The sequence below is a fragment of the Sarcophilus harrisii genome, chromosome 4 (assembly GCF_902635505.1).
Source record: "Sarcophilus harrisii chromosome 4, mSarHar1.11, whole genome shotgun sequence".
NCBI classification, from domain to species: domain Eukaryota; kingdom Metazoa; phylum Chordata; class Mammalia; order Dasyuromorphia; family Dasyuridae; genus Sarcophilus; species Sarcophilus harrisii.
In genome coordinates, this window is record NC_045429.1 from 414,024,405 (window position 1) to 414,040,761 (window position 16,357).

General features: G+C 42.2%; 1 protein-coding gene across 1 annotated transcript; it reads left to right on the plus strand.

Moving 5' to 3' along the window:
- The first annotated feature begins 1,049 nt into the window (after nt 1-1,049).
- On the plus strand, nt 1,050-15,831 carry DDX20 (DEAD-box helicase 20). The gene is made up of 11 exons (XM_031967297.1): nt 1,050-1,917; nt 2,167-2,261; nt 2,579-2,747; nt 3,847-3,961; nt 4,084-4,226; nt 4,407-4,545; nt 4,663-4,721; nt 6,302-6,384; nt 6,938-7,043; nt 7,173-7,274; nt 10,300-15,831. Exons 1-11 carry the CDS (start codon nt 1,614-1,616, stop codon nt 11,463-11,465), a joined length of 2,481 nt encoding a protein of 826 aa, XP_031823157.1. The 5' UTR covers nt 1,050-1,613; the 3' UTR covers nt 11,466-15,831.
- The last annotated feature ends 526 nt before the right edge of the window (nt 15,832-16,357 follow it).

Genomic DNA, 16,357 nt, shown 5'->3' on the forward strand with positions numbered 1-16,357 from the left:
CCTGCAGGAATCATCTCTGGCCCTCCTTCATTCCAGGAATTTTCTGCCTCTCCACCTCTGCCTTGCAGCTTCCCGCAGATCTCAGCCGCAGTCCCACCTTCTACAAGCAGCTTTCCCCATCCCCCTTAAAGCACGCGTCTGCCGGCTGTAGATCGCCTCCAACTTATCCAGCATCTCGTTTGCATACAGTGGTTTGCTTGTGTCCCTCTCCCATCAGACAGTGCGCTCCTTGAAGGCGGGCCGCCTTGTGCCTTTATTTTCTTCTTCAGCGCTCAGCACCATCTCCCCACAAAGAAAACTTTTAATGAACCCTTATTGGCTATTCTTGTCTTCCTTCGCTAGAACCTTCCTGAGGACAGGCGGGGTCTATTTTTGCTCCTATTTTTAGGACAGCATCAACACAGAGTAAGCGTTTAACAGACGCCCGCTGCTACTTGGGAGCAGACAAGAGCATCAGTAGATGGGTTAGGAGGGAGGCTGGCTTGCAGACCCACAGAACCACGCCGCCGGTGGACTTCGGCCCGGTTTCCAGCCAGGCTGATCCCTTCCCTCTCTGAAAGTCCGGTCCCTCTTTGACACATGGGGGCGGAGAGTGAATCACTGTGGGAAATAGGGTTTTTTTGGGCGAGGGGGGGGACTCCAGGGGCGGAACGCTGCATACACCGCCAGAAGCTGACCCCGGAAGTTATTTCTGCCTGATTTTTTTTCTTCGAGTACGGGAGAAACCTTTATTAACCGCCTACTGTGTGCCAGTAGCGCGCTAAGCGCTTTACGCGTATCCCATTAGACTGGAAGCTCCCGGAGGGCGGGCACGGTCTTTTGCCTCCTTTTGTTTCCCAGTCCCCGGCACATAGTAGGCGCCTGATAATACAATGCTGGACGTCCAGTTATTTTTGAAAAACAATCGAGCTAAGATCGGTTGGACCTCAGGCTTCAGGGACCGAGGCGCTCGCTGCGTCTTTGTGATGACGCTATGACGTCTACAATGTTTTCGGCCGTGACGTCAGGACAACAATAGCCCGGATGTCGGGGGCGGGGCGAGCTCAGCGCAGAGAGAGAGAGGGGGAGGGTCTGAAAAGAGGCTTCGTTGGTTCCAGCCGTTGCGTCCCCCGGAGATTTCCAAGCGCGGGGAAGCCCCCAGTAGACTCGAGGGACCCGGCTGACCTACCCTCTTGGGCCGGGGGCTGGGCTGCATGACTCCTCCCGTACCCAAGTCACCAGGGGAGGGGTGGGGGAAGGGGAAAAAGGAGAGGAGCCTCGCCCAGGAATCCCAGAGCGACACACCAAAGTGTGAGCCGGTGGCGCCCTCTGCTGGCAGGCGGCACCACACTTAGACCTCCTCTCCTACGGGCCCCACCCTCCTCCCACTTTGACTCGCCCCTCCGGCCCGCCCTTGATTTCCAGTCTCTCTGGATCCCGCCCCTCTCTCTCTCTATTGGCTTTTGTTCTCCCTCTCTTCGTCCCTCCCACTCTCCCACTATTACCGGGCCTGCCTCGACTGTCCGTCTCCGCTCTGGACGGCTTGTCAATAAAGTTGTTTCTCTTTCCTCGCGCGGCTCTCTCGGCGCCCCGCCCCGCCCCTCTCGCGAGATCCGGCGACGGTTGTGGGCGGTATGGCTGCGGCGGCGGCGGCGGCGGCGACGGCTAATACTCGCGGCGGCGCGATGGTGGCGGGGCTGGCCCCGGGGCCCGACCCCTCCGCGGATCCGGGGGAAGCCGGGCAGGGCCGGAGCCTGCGGACGGCTCACGACGTGGGAGGCCCGCGGGCGCGCACCGGGGACGTGCTGCTGGCCGAACCGGCGGACTTCGGGTCGTTGCTGCTGTCGCGGCCGGTGCTGGAGGGGCTGCGGGCGGCGGGCTTCGAGCGGCCCTCGCCGGTGCAGCTCAAAGCCATCCCGCTGGGCCGCTGCGGCCTGGGTAAGGCCAGGCTGGCTTCTCGGGGTCGGGGCTCTTGCCTGCGCGGTGCACGTGGCTTTCCGAGGGACGGCCTAACGTGTGGGCCGGGGGAGGCCTGTTGGACCCCGTAATCTTGTAAATAGTAGTTAGCGGGAGGCCCCCGGGAGCGCTGCCGTCAGGGAGCTTGCGGTCAGGCGGGGAGGGGGCGCGCGCGGGCAGGCCGACCGCCCCGGTACCCGACGTAACCGACGGCCGGCTTTCCTTCCCCAGATTTAATCGTGCAGGCCAAGTCTGGCACTGGGAAAACCTGCGTCTTCTCCACCGTGGCTCTAGATTCGCTGATCCTCGAAAACCTGGCCACCCAGGTGAGCCTCAGCCGGCTCAGGCCCCTGAAGGGCCGGCTCGGGCCCCTGAAGGGCCGGCTCGGGCCCCTGAAGGGCCGGCTCGGGCCCCTGAAGGGCCGGCTCGGGCCCCTGAAGGGCCGGCTCGGGCCCCTGAAGGGCCGGTCCCGCCTCACTTGGTTTGACGGAGATCCCTCCTGGATGCCGTGTTGGGGACATCGTGCTGCCATCCGTGGTGGGGCAGGTGGGGGGGGACCGGCGCTTGGAGCCACACGGGGCCTTTTCCTCCCTCCCATAAAAATCATCCTGAAGAGAGAATTGGTTTCTCCCCCGCTCTCCAGATCTTGATCTTAGCTCCCACGAGAGAGATCGCTGTGCAGATCCATTCCGTTATCACGGCCATTGGCATCAAGATGGAAGGTTTAGAATGCCACGTATTTATTGGAGGGACGCCTTTATCTCAAGACAAGACCAGACTTAAAAAATGCCATATTGCTGTTGGGTCTCCTGGTAAGTTTGTGAGGATGAATCGAGTACTTTTCCTAAGCAAGAACATGGGATGGCTTTGCCATTTCCTGCCTGTGCAATGTTGGATGAAGAGCCACATCACTTTTTCTGACTTTATTTGTAAGACAGATGACCTGAGGTCCATAATCTAAATCTGTGATTCTGAGAATTAAACAGTCCTCTTAAATTGAGATTCTGAGAATAAATGATAAATGTTATTTGGGGTGAAACGGTTCCAAAGACGGTGTGAAAGATTAGCTACTTTCTGGCGGGCCTTCCAGTTTGCAGCTGTTAATTTTTAATCTCTGGAAATGTGATGTCGATTATCTTAATTTGCAAGCCAGCCAGGAGTTGGTAGTTTATCCTTCTAAAATGTTGTTGAAATGGGAATTCCCAGGAGGGAATATGTCTAATTTTATGTTGGCATCCCAGACCTAGTTGAAGCTTCCTGTAGGCAGATTTTTTTTCTTTGTCCCCGTCCCTTACAGTGTTGTGGTACTTTTTTGGGGAGGGCAGGGTGGGACAGGCAGGAGGGAGCTGTATATGTGATTTCCTTAACACAGGATTCTGGGAGATGGAGGTCCTTTGACCATTGCAGCCTGACAGTGACCCTGCAGCTCGTAATCTAAAGAAGCTAAGTGACCTGCCTAGGTCATACTGCCAGTCTATATAGAGGCAGGATGTGAATCTAAGTCCTTAAACTCTGAAATCCAGCCTCTAGCCGTATGTCTTTTTCACAATATGAGAAGGTGTATTGCATGCAGTAGATGTTTATTAGATGTTGAGTAGGCACTATAAGTACTATTTAAAATGAACTAATTAGAATTCATAGCCTCATTTCCATTTTGACTTATTGACTGACTACACACACAATTTTGAATAAGAGCTGGGGAAAGAATTAGGGAAATATAACTAATAGTGTTTGGTCTGTTCTCGGGCTTCCAACAATGATATCTTTATAGTTTAGATTTTTAAAAAGTGATACTCTGTATGTGTATGTGTACATGTACATAATGTGTGTATAATGCTTAAATGTTTGTTTTGTACATAGTTGGTTCTTCACTATTATTTAGTGTTGTTTTTTTTTTTTTCTGAAACATAGGCAGAATTAAACAATTAATAGAACTTGACTACTTGAACACAGCCAGTATCCGTCTTTTTATTCTTGATGAGGCAGATAAACTTCTAGAAGAAGGAAGCTTCCAGGAACAAATAAAGTAAGAAAAACAACTGGATTTACCACTAAAACAATATGTATAAATATCTTTCACTTTCTTTTCCATGGGATGCTTTTGTTAAATATCTCCAGATTGTTTATTTTTCTTTTGTTATTCTTCAGTTGGATTTATTCCTCTCTGCCTGCCAACAAACAGATGCTGGCAGTATCAGCTACCTACCCTGAATTCTTGGCCAGTGCTTTGACGAGGTACATGAGAGACCCCACATTTGTAAGGCTGAATTCCAGTGACCCAAGTCTTATTGGTATGTCTAGGTTTTCGATAATGTCCATTGGCGTATTATTAAGTTGATGATATTCTGATAGTTTCTCCCCCATTGGCAGTTGTTAGCATACATCTGTTATAGCCCTTGTAATAATGCTTTGACATATGGCATGATACCTGTTCGTTCTATCCTGATGATTCTTAAATTTTTTTTGCACAGGGTTGAAGCAGTATTACAAAGTGGTGAATTCACATCCTTTGCCTCATAAGATTTTTGAAGAAAAGACTCAACACTTGCAAGAATTATTCAGTAGAATTCCATTTAATCAAGCTTTGGTCTTCTCTAATTTACATAGCAGGTAATATGATTTAATATTAGGATGCTGGGTTAATGAGAAAGATATTCCTGGGAATCTGAAAGATTTTTTGGATTCTATAATCATAAGATTTGAGTTCTCTACATTGTTTTTCCCTAGAGCCCAGCATTTGGCTGATATCCTGTCATCCAAGGGCTTTCCTGCTGAGTGCATTTCAGGTAAATAGTTCTTCTTTTAACTTTTGTAATAGCACCTTGGAATGAAGTTCCCAAAGGAAGAAGGAAGAAATGGTATGTCAGATGTAGTTTTGAGACAGACAATGAGTAACTTCTGAATAAAGAATTGCTATTTAAATTTTACTGTGATCCTTTTTTTAAAAAAAGGATTTCCCCCAATTTTTCTGTAATTTCAAAGTAGCCCAAAATATTGTTTCACTTAGAATATTATCTTTGTGGAATTTGTGTTTGTGATGTCCACAGAATAGAGTTGACAATTTTATTATTTTATGGGAGATAAAAGAATTTGCCATTTCCTTCCATGTAGTTAAAATTATCTCTTTTGGACTAGTAGGAATGAATTATTTGTGCTATTTTTTTTTCAGACAGCAAATAAGTTGACTGAGATTTTCTTTTTTGTGACTCAGCCATAGTTTTACCTAGTAGCTGTTGGGGACAGAATGTTTTCTGATAGAAAAACATTTTAAATTTGGGTCAGAAAATCCTTCAAAATGTATAAAGTATAATGTGTTAAAGCTTCATTGTAATCAGGATAGGCGCTCATATTTGCGGTTATGATGCCTTGTGTAGCAACCAAACGATTTACATACATTAGTCTCATTTTATCTTATAAAACCCTTTGGGGGGAGGGGGGAAGATAGGTGATGGTTCAATGTCATCCCTGCTTTATAGAGAAAACAAGCTCAGAGATGTGGTGACTTCACACAGCTCATACATGGTGGAGAACAGAGCCTTAAGCCCAGCTATTTGAGAGCCTCTCTCCAATGTGTTTCATCATCGTTGTTGGAACATTTATTATGTAATATGTATGTTTTTGTTGAAAAATATCAGTAAGTAGAGAGTACTGCGAGTGTGAATTGTGAGGACTTAAAAGATTTCTATTAGAGCCATGTTCTAAGAGGTTTATTCCTCTTGTAGCTCCTTAAGAATCATATTCAAAGAAACTTATTTCAGTGTCATATCATGTAGCAGCTAGATAGTTGGTAGACCTGGAGTCTGAAGTCTGGCTTCAGATCCTTTAACCAGCTGTGTGTGTCACTTAACGTTTCTTAGCCTTAGTTTCCTCATCTGTAAAGTGGAAATTAGATAATTCTAGTAAAATGCTTTGTAAACCTCTAAAGCCTCTATAAATGCTAGCTATTTTCATTTTAAGTGTGGGAGAAATGTGAAGAAAAACTGGAATCTTTCTCTTATACCTCATTGTGGGTTCTTGAAAGCTTTGCTAGTAACAGCACAAGCGTTGGCAAGTCCTTCCAAATAAGAGAGACTCTATATGGACCCATTTACTGATCTCTAGAGACCAGCTTAGCTCCATTGGGAGAGCCTTATCAGATATGTTCTATCAGTTTATCAAAACTGCAAAAATTTGAAGGGACCAGAATTTGCAACAGTTGGAGGACTTAGCTGTATTAATGAAATCATAGATAGTGAAGTTTCAAAATAGATTATTTAAAATCTTCAGAGTTGCTGTTTCTGATGTATTTTTGAGTGATAGCAAAACGCAGCAGTACAAGCGCTTTTAAAGAGCTTATAAAACATTTGATGTCCCTGGCTCTCTTCAGGTAGTATGAATCAAAACCAACGTCTTGATGCTATGGCCAAACTGAAGCAGTTCCATTGCAGAGTCCTCATTTCAACAGATTTGGTAAGCTTCCTGTTCACTTTGGATGACTAATACATCTTGACACATGTTCTAGTTCTCAAATGTACAGATTTAGCATATTTTATGTGCGTGTATTGAGAAAATATCAGAAGAAAGTCTAGCCTCCTTCCAGCTCTGTGGAATGGGTTTCTTAAAATGGCTTTGATATTTGTCCCTTTCTTAAAGCTAAAGCAATAATAGTTCACATAATGATAGCGTATATTTATGCAGCATTTGATATATTTATTTTTCAGATGAAAAAACAGGCATATTGAGTTTCAAAAGACTCCCAAAGTTAGATAGTAAGTGTAGGAGTTGGAACTTAAATACAAGTCAGGTACTTTTTCTACATCACATGAAGTTTTTAGAAAACACATTTACCTTCATCCAGCCTTCCAAATACACTACTGTCCTTAATTTGGCTCTTCATCTGTGGTTGTGCCAAAGTAGTATAGTTGGTTTTTTTTTTTTTTTTGGGTGGAAATTACAATGTACGTTTTGAAATAATATGAGGGAACATTATTTAGTAAACAACTGCTATCTTATTCATTTTGAGACTTCACGTGGGATTGATGCTGAGAAGGTGAATCTGGTTGTAAATTTGGATGTGCCATTGGACTGGGAAACGTACATGCATCGGATTGGCAGAGCTGGACGTTTTGGTAAAAGACAAAACAAAACAAAAAAATATGGTTTGCTTTATTTGAGGAAAGGGTCCATATGAGATAGTTGGAATTGCAGGTATCATTCATGTCTAGATACACGTATAATTTTACACCTTTCTGTTTTAGGTACTTTGGGGCTAGCTGTAACCTATTGTTGCCGGGGAGAGGAAGAAAATATGATGATGACAATTGCCCAGAAGTGTAATCTTAACCTCCTCTGTTTGCCAGGTAAAGTTTGTGTTAATTAGAAATTTGTTGTCTACCCGCTACAAGATATATAAGATTACTACATTAGTTCTGCTTTAATTTATGGGGGTGAATAATAACTTTTTGTTTGTATACGATGAGGGCTGTTAAAAGATTATTCTCTCTGACCTCTCAAATTTTGGGACCTATATTGATCTGTACGCAAAATTTGATGGAATTATTTTTAGTCATTTGTGCTTTCTATCCTTTTATTTTTAAGCGTTATGTTTGAAACTGTTAATAAATACTAAAAAAAAGGCATGTTGAAGTATTGTTACATTTGACGGGATAAATTTTTTTTTGTTTTTGTTTTATGGGTGAGATAGATAAAAATATGACTCCTGTCTTCATGAAGCCTGAGATGTAATAGAAAAGAGAAAATATTCATACAAATAACTAATGTAGAATGTAAAAGTACTAGAAGAAACAGTATTTTAGAAGTTTTAGAGGAAAGTGTTGTCTCTCATGAAAGATCGTATTTAATGTGTTGAATTTCACAGGTGAATGAATGAAAGATAACTTTAAAACTTTATTTTTTAATCAACTAAGCAAACTAAATACTATTTAGAATGTAGGGCTTAATATATTAATCAGGATTAATATATCTGGAAAAATTAATTTCTTTAAAAAAAATCTTAATCCCACACTTAACAGTATATGGTTTTATAAATATGTCTTTTTCATTAAATATTACCTAGTTACATGCAATTTTTACTTAATAGTATGTAGTTTTTAAAAATACATTTTTATGTATTTCATTAAATATTCCCCAGTTATATGTAATACTTTTTTAAAAACAATTATCAAACAAAACAAGTGTAATAAATTCTCTCCTCCCGTTCCTTTCTCTCTCTCTCCCTCCTCACTTTTCTCTTTGAGAAGACAAGCAATTGATATCAATAACAGTATATATAGTTGGTCAAGTCTTCAGTTTTGGTTCCAGAGGCAAAATGGAAACATGGTCTTCTTTGGGAAGTTCATTGTATGTTGTATAATCCACTTTGGTTAGTGTGTATGTAGAGTGCTTTAAAAATAATACTAACTTTTCATATTTGTATGTTACTTCCAGAGAAGTGGCTAGCACAGCCCCCTTTTGGGGAAACTGTGTTAAGAATAAATATTCATTTTTTTAAGGACTGGCTGAACGGAATAGCATGATAAAGAGCATGAATTGGAAACTTTCAGCATGTAATAACCAGAGTGGATCTTTGAGGATGTGGAGAAGTTTTTGTGGATGTTTATTTCTATGAGATTTGGGTGAGAAGCCTGGCAGCCTGGGTAGACAAGGTTTGGAGTTAGCAAGGCCTTTTAAGTTAGGAGAGCCATTGGTCAAGTCCGAGGAAATCACCTTAGGCAGGGAGAAGCAGGTAGGTACTGGAGCTATTGGGGGAAGAAATCCACAGTCTAAGAAAGTGTCAGCCAAGAGAGAGATCAAGAAAAACTCAAGTTAGAAGACAAGGGACAAAAGGACCAGAGATGATGTGGGTAGAGGAGCATGGTAGGCAAAAGAGGTACACTGGGAGTGTCACGAACTTAGGTTATGGTGTTTAGATAGCAATGGTTCAAAATGTAAAGGAGTCCCCTGAGTGACAGTACGAGGAGGTGTCAGCAGTGAGGATGTAGCTGAGCCAAGGACTCAGTGTAAGGGCTTTGTTATTTTTAATGTGGAAAAGCAGAATTGACTGTTGGCATGTTTCTTTGTAGGAGGAGAGACCCCTGGACTATCTAGACAGTGGGGCTGCAACTCCTTGTTCACATTTTTTGTAACATGGTTTTTATGCCTTTTTTTTTTTTTTTGGTACTTCCAGTGTTTAAGCTGAACTTAAGTGAAGCCTTTCTTATCTGTTAGAATAATAATGTCATCTTTTTGGGATTCAGAGTAGTTTTTGGAAGGCCTTCTCATTCCCTTTGGATAAAGTATTAACTGTTGATCCTGGTATTCAAGGCCTAGCATAATCCAGCTCCAAACCCATTTCTATTCCTTTCTTCTTTACCTAGTCAGCATTCTAGCCATCTTGAACTGCTTTCAATTATCTAATCTTATCTAATCTTTTTCTTTTCTGTGTCCTTGCCTTTGCTCACATCATCTTTCTGAATCTGGAATGGTACTCTCTCTCCACTTACATCCCCTTTCCTTCTATTCCTCTGTGGACATCTCCCCTTCTTTTAAGACCTAGTTCATTTTATTCATAGTACTTCTATGCATTGATCATTCCTTCTTCTGAATCAAATCTTATTTTACTTTTCAAATTACATTTTTTTTTATTTCCAAACTGGTTTGTCTTTGCAGTATTGCTGTTACTCTGTAAATTCTTCACCTGGTTCTGCCCATTTCATTCTGCATCATTTCATTCAAATCTTCCCAGGTTTCTCTAAAAACCATCTTCTTCATTGTTTTTCGCAGAATAGTGGTTTTCTCTCATGTACACATACCATAACTTGTTCAACATTCTCTGGTTAAAGGGCACTCCAACAGTTTTCAATTTTTTGATACCAAAGAAAGTGCTACTATAAATACTTTTTGTATATAAGGATTTTTACTCCTTTTTCTTGGACCGCTTTGAGGTGTAAACCTTAGTAGTGATATTATTGGGTCAAAGCCACACATAGTTTAACATTTCCTCTTCTTGATAGATATTTTGCACTTGCCCATCCTTCCCTCTTCTCTGCAATTAGATTTTAAAATTGGAAACAGGAATATATCATTCTCTATATCCCCAAAATAATATTTTGTATATTGTAGATGCTTGTTGAGTTTAATTGAATTCTCAGTAGGTCAGCAGTTGTGGGGAGTACAAGTCCTGTTTCTGGGAAAGAATTCTCAACACCCTTTTGATCCTTCCACCAGATGGAAGTACTTCTGCTGAGGAAGGAGATTGTCTGCTCTACTCCAAAAGCAGCTCATAAGAAAAGTGTTCTTAGAACCCCTGAAGCCCATACTGTAATTTTATGTAAGTTGATAGGAGTATTAGAAAAATATGAATGCTTTCTTTTTTCTATTATGTAGATCCAATTCCTCCTGGCCTGATGGAAGAATGTTTGGATTGGGATGTCGAAGTCAAAGCTGCCGTGTCTACAGTTGGCTCAATTAATGCACCCATCCAACCTCCTAAAACCATTCAGAAACCAGATCGGATCATTCAGGCACAGAAAGCTCAGAGTAGCCATATGGCTCTGTCCCAGACAGCATCAGGTCCTACAGGAATGGTCAAATCAAAGAAAGTTCCCAAGCAGAAACACCCAGGGAGAAGCCATTCAGAGTATGGAACCAGAGAAAAAGCAGAGCTCTCCAGAGGGCTAGGCTATGCCACACAATTGAAAGATCCAGTAGAGAACTACATTCAGACCCCTGTTGAAAGCTCCAGCATCTTTCAGAACCAGGCCAGAGAAGCTTCACTTGCGACACTCCCCAAGATCCCTTGTCTGTCTTCCTTTAAGATCCAGCAACCCTGCATAGAGACTTTTTCAGAATTGGTGGAGGATTATGAACATTACATTAAGGAGGGACTAGAGAAGCATGTAGAGATCATCAGGCATTACACTGGTCCTGGGGAGCAGGCCCTGCAGCCCCAAAATGGTTTATTGAAATGGAGACACACTCAAGAGAGCCCCCGGGCATTGGTGAGCAGTGGCCGCTCGGAAGATTCAGCGAGTGATAGCGATTCTGGCTGCTCACGAGCATCGTCCCAGAGCAAAGGGAACAAGTCGTGTTTAGAAGGCTCTTCTGACAACCAGGTGAGAGAGAGTGAGCTGGCCTCCATGACCGGCCATGCTTCTCCTGATCATCCCTTGAATCGAAGTGAAACCCCGAGTGTGGAGGAAAGCCAGGAAGTTCTTCATATCCCTATGAAGGCCCTGGGGAGGGAGGATGGATCTAACCAGACCTCGAAGCGCAGCCGGAAAAGCGTTCCCAAGCGGGCACCCCACCAGCTGCAGTGGGAGCCTCAGGAGGAGAGCTGGTGCGATCATGCTGGGGAGCAGCCTCCGGTGTTCCCCACCAATCCTCAGAGTTACGAGGATTACTGGAGATCTTGCTACTGGGCCTGGCAGGAATACTATGCGGCGGCTTCGCAGTCCTATAGCTGGAACGCCAAGAGACACTCCGATTGGATGGCAGCCTATCACATGAACACCATCTATCTTCAGGAGTTAATGCGGGGTGGTGACCTGTGAAACCTCAAGTGGTACCTCTGGGGGACTCTGTCCTATAGGGTGGACTGTAATGGCATTTTGGAGGAACTTTAAAAGGCTTGAGGTTCTATGAAATGCTTTTTATTCTTCAGGTTGGTTTGTATCAGGTGAGGTACTATTTCCTCTTTCTCTTTTGGGAAAGTTCACAGATTTAGGCTCTGAAAAAGAGAACTTTGGGTATAGAGTCTTAGTGCATCATTTTCTCACCATTCTTTTCACTGTCCCCCTTAAAAATAAACTAAACATAGTACCATACCATTCCTTATTTAAAACACTCCTAAAATATCACCACCTGCTCCCAAGGAAACATCCAACTGAGATGTAAATATTATGACTTCATATAGGGGGAAAAATGGTTCTAATCAGATTGAATTTCCATAGCGATAACACGAAAACTAGCTTTTTTTTTTTTTTTTGGATCAAGAACACCTTCCCTTTTAAATTGAATTAAGTAGGGATTTTTAGTAGAGATGTTTCTTTAAACTTTGTAAAAGCCCAGACAGGAAAGATACTATTTATTTACGTAAAATGAGTTTCTAAAGTTTTGGCATGTTCACCTGCCATGTTTTCACTGTAAACTTTTCAAATGTCTCTTCCCAGTGAAGAAGCTGGTAATTTTGCAGAATGGGAGATGCCTTACTGGTCATCTTCCCATTTCTGCTAAAAGAAGACAATCAAAATGAATTTTTAATTTTTTGGTTCTTCAATACCTCATGGAGGATACCCTTTATTCTGCCCTTTCTGCCTTCATACAGTGTCCTAGATGCTCCTCTCAGTGGACCTTTTCTGGGAGGAAAAAGTTATTTTCCTGGTTACAAAATGTTATATTCTAAAATTGTGCCTATTCAATAGACAAGTCACTAGAAGTTAGAACTTGCTTTCATTTGTGTTTCTTTTCTGGTGTGGCTGGCCCCTCCAAGGAAAACCTTGATTCTTTGGAAGAAAAGAGACCCAAGATTTAAGGGACCAAGGTTGGTTTTTCAGAAAGTGTTGCTATTGGGAAGGCTAGGCAACACAAGTACTGTTACTCCTTTGTTGTCAGCAGAAGCCCCCCCCTCCTTCCACCTTTCTCCCTCTCCCCTCCCCCCTCCTCCAGTAATCATCATTTATTGTCAAAACACCTACACAACCATGGTCCTGAACTTGACTTAATGCCGTCTGCTTCCTATTCTGAAGTTGAGCAATGGGAGGCTTTACTTTTCTCTCTATATGGTACTGCCAAGTGAGGATGAATTAATTAAAACTATGTAAATAGCAATTCCATAATTAGGTCCAGTCTGCCATACAGTGGTAAAGATTTTAATTACATAGCAAAGAAAGATCCTGTCATTGCACCTTACCTTTGCCTTGCCATGTCCCATTTGTTACCCCTTTCCCTTGCCCTCCCCCGGCCCCCCAATACAGCCAAGTTAGCAGCCTGTCATTGCCAGGGAATTTTAATTAGGATGCCACTGCATCTTAATTAGAAATGAAATTGCCCATTAGTCCTGAAATTAATTGGATTCTCTTTAGGTTTGTCTGTTACTCTGTGTTTGTTATTTTTTAAATTGGAAAATAAGCCAGAGATGAGCACATCTTTATTACCAGAGACTAGTCTGAGGAAAGAAGCTAAACATGAAATACATTTTCTTTTTCACGAACATTTGTGAGAAAAAAATTTGAAATTGTACTTCCTCAGCAAATACAGCCAATTGGGTTCGCTTGTAAGGCGTTCTCGTCATAAAAAATGTTTTTAGTTCAGGATTGACATCTGACTCTAAAGTTGCTAGACATTTTTAGAAAATTCTGGGTATGGAAGATGAGGTGTAAGTACTGATGAGGAAAAATGCTGTGACTTGGTGGGAAGAATGCTAGCCAGACTGACCATCTGAACTTGGTTCTAAAACTGCAAAATGAGGCCAGTGGACGAGATGATCTCAGAGTATGTGTGGTTCTGTAACTAAAGGGAAAGGTTATGCGGGCTGGGAGGTAGGAATGAGTCACATTAGTAAGTTTACTAATTCAGACTGGTTCAAGATAGAGACCAATTTGAACTGGCAAAAGGTCTATAGTGGAGTCTTATAAAAGTGTTTTGGTTATAAGTTCTTGTACCAAGAATACCTCAGCTTAGGTTGATAGTAACACAGGTTTTGTTCTTTTAGACGATTGCTTTATTAAATAGGCGAATGTGATGTTTTAAGAGTTTATTTTCTAAATTGGGTTACATATTTTTCATTCTGGTTATACCATCAATTTGCTTCAGTTACCCTCATTTTAAAAAATATGAGAAAAGGTGAGTTCTAGTATAGTTGCAATTTAGATTGTATTGTATTTCAGTCCCACCTTTGTAGGCAGGGAAGTAGTTTGGTTTTCTCAAAAAATACTGATAGGGTCCACAAATTTTGGAATGTTTATTGGCCCATTGCCCTGATATCCACGCATACCATAATGAAAATTGTATTGATTACTGTTGTTGATGTCTATAGAGAGCTATAGGGCTAGGGTGACACCTAGTGGATGATAAGAGTCAGAGCAGCCATTCTCTGGCTGTGAAAGGTAAATAGCATAGTCTAGCTACTGGGGCCTTTTGATCCCCTCTGATATTTGTCCTAAAGTGTCTTATGCCATTTCCAATGACCAAAAATCTTGCTGCTGTATAACGGTGACCATTTTATGAGGATTTCCTTTGAACTTTTTGATAATTGTGGCAGCTGCCTGTTCTATAACCATTTCCTTAGCAAGTAATTCATTTTGAACTTTTTTTTTTTGTAATTGAAGGGATCTTGATTTAGTGATTTTATTTCTTTCTAGCAAGGCTCAGATTTGTAGCTAGAGGGCAGAATTAGGACAATTAGAAATTGCAGAGAAGCAGATTTTTAGCTCAAGGAAGAACTTGAAAATAGCAGTGCCAGAATTGCTGTTTTAAGTGGTGAGCACTCTGACTAAAAGTATTCATGCAAGCAGCTGGATGGTTATCTCGGGATTCTGTAGGAGCATTCTAGTCCTGATCAGGATGATGGTGCATTAGAACTCAAAGCTCTTAGAGGTGATCTAAGCCAAATTCCTCATCTTTTATCTCCCAGTTTCTGAAGTTCAAGTGAGAAAATATTGATAAAGGGCTTGGTACAGATCTGGGCACGTGTGTTAGCTGCTCCTGTTCAAGGTTTAAGTAAAGTGGATTATAAAGGAGCTAGATGGGTGTCCATCTTTGTCATCTCACAGATGACAGAACAAGAAGTCCCAGGAGGAGGTGCATTCATCCTGCCTTAGGAAAGAGCGAGCCAAGGTCTGGATCTAAGCTCCCCTCCAGGGAGGTTGGACTAGACGATCTTTAAGGTCTCTTCCAACCACATGGTTCTAATGGGACAAAAGGGACATTAGTTATAACTTCTCTTGTGGGCCATGGTAGAAGTAGAAAGCCGGAGGACAGTAAGCACACAGCATCACTTTGGGGTTTGTGGCACATAACGCCATTTAATCCAGATTGGATACATCAGGTACAGCAGTGGCACACGACTTGGTACTGTCAATGATAGACACACTTTTAACATATGCACTACAATTTTCAAAGAGAAGACAACAGGAAACTCAAGAACTTGTGTTTTAGAAAGTTGTTTTCAGATGAAGTCTGAATCTTCCTGCAGTTTTGTACAGTGCGTTTCTGTCTCTGCCATTGTGACGTTGGTAAGCAAAGCCCATTTATTATACGAAAATAGAGAAGACCGTACGTGATGTTTCTCACAATAAACATTAACAAAGGGGGTGGGGGGACCTCTAAAGAGAACATTGCATTGGAATGTCTGATTATCAAAAATATACCAACCCTCCCTCTTCCCCCAGCCCCAACTTTGTAAAATAGTCCCTTGGTTCAAGGAATCTCCTGGGACTGAGATTATCACCCTTCACCAAATGGAGTGATTCCCACTCCAGATAGGTAAGTGATTTGCTGAGACAAAGGCCAGTCCCAAACTTGGTGAGAAAGACACATAATGAAACAAGACTAAAGAAGAACCTCTTTAAACCACTTTTTTTGATAGTCCTTTTCTCTAATGAGCCTTTTCCTAAGGGTCATCACAATGCTTTTCCCTCTTAAATCATCATGGAACACTCTGCAAATGATGAGGTTCTCCACAAAGAAGCCCCAAAGGAAAAAAAAAAGCCTATCAATTCCCTGCTTGGCCATATTCACAGTGCCATTTAGTTGGGTGGGATTGGATATTTGGCTATGCTAGGTAAATGCTTTTAATATTTTTTAAAAAATCCTTATGCATAACCAACCTCACAGTTATCTGGTTACAGGGGACAGGGGAGCTGGGATCACTGGAATCTACAGAGAATCTTAAAACTTAATTTTGACCCATGCTTTGAATCTGAAGTTTAAAAATCAACCCTTCCCTACTCATAACATAAACATAAGTCACCTCAGAGTGGAAAGATCCCAAATTAGGGAGCAGGAGAACAAGGACTTGGTTGACCCACATATTAGATCAACGGAAGCAAGATGTTCATGAATTCTCCACCTTTGCTAATTAATGGTCAAAATTACATGGCCACTATTTTTATATAGAATGTAAGCTCTTTGTATCCCCAGTGTTAAAACACAGTGCCTGGCATGTAGTAAATACTTGGTACATGCTTATTGATTGATGTATTGCCCAATTTCGCTCTTTGTGCTGGTGTTAGTCCTTTAGGTAAGCATGAGAGATCAGCTCCTTTGGCAGCAACTGTATACGACTCGACCCCCTTGTGTAATCTCAGTGAGCCAAAAATGGTTGCTGCCATTCTGAAGTCCTCAATCTGCAACTGAGGGGGCCTGGTCTTTTGGCCAAGCTGTCACATAACTGTCCTAAGCTCAAAAGGCTTATAAGCAGAGATATACCAAGGAGGAGAAAGAA

Coding starts and splice junctions, on each gene's coding strand:
- DDX20 (XM_031967297.1), top strand. CDS start 1,614: ATGGCTGCGGCGGCGGCGGCGGCGGCGACGGCTAATACTCGCGGCGGC. Junction 4,546..4,662: donor TTCTCTAATTTACATAGCAG/GTAATATGATTT, acceptor GTTTTTCCCTAG/AGCCCAGCATTTGGCTGATA. Junction 6,385..6,937: donor TCCTCATTTCAACAGATTTG/GTAAGCTTCCTG, acceptor ATTCATTTTGAG/ACTTCACGTGGGATTGATGC.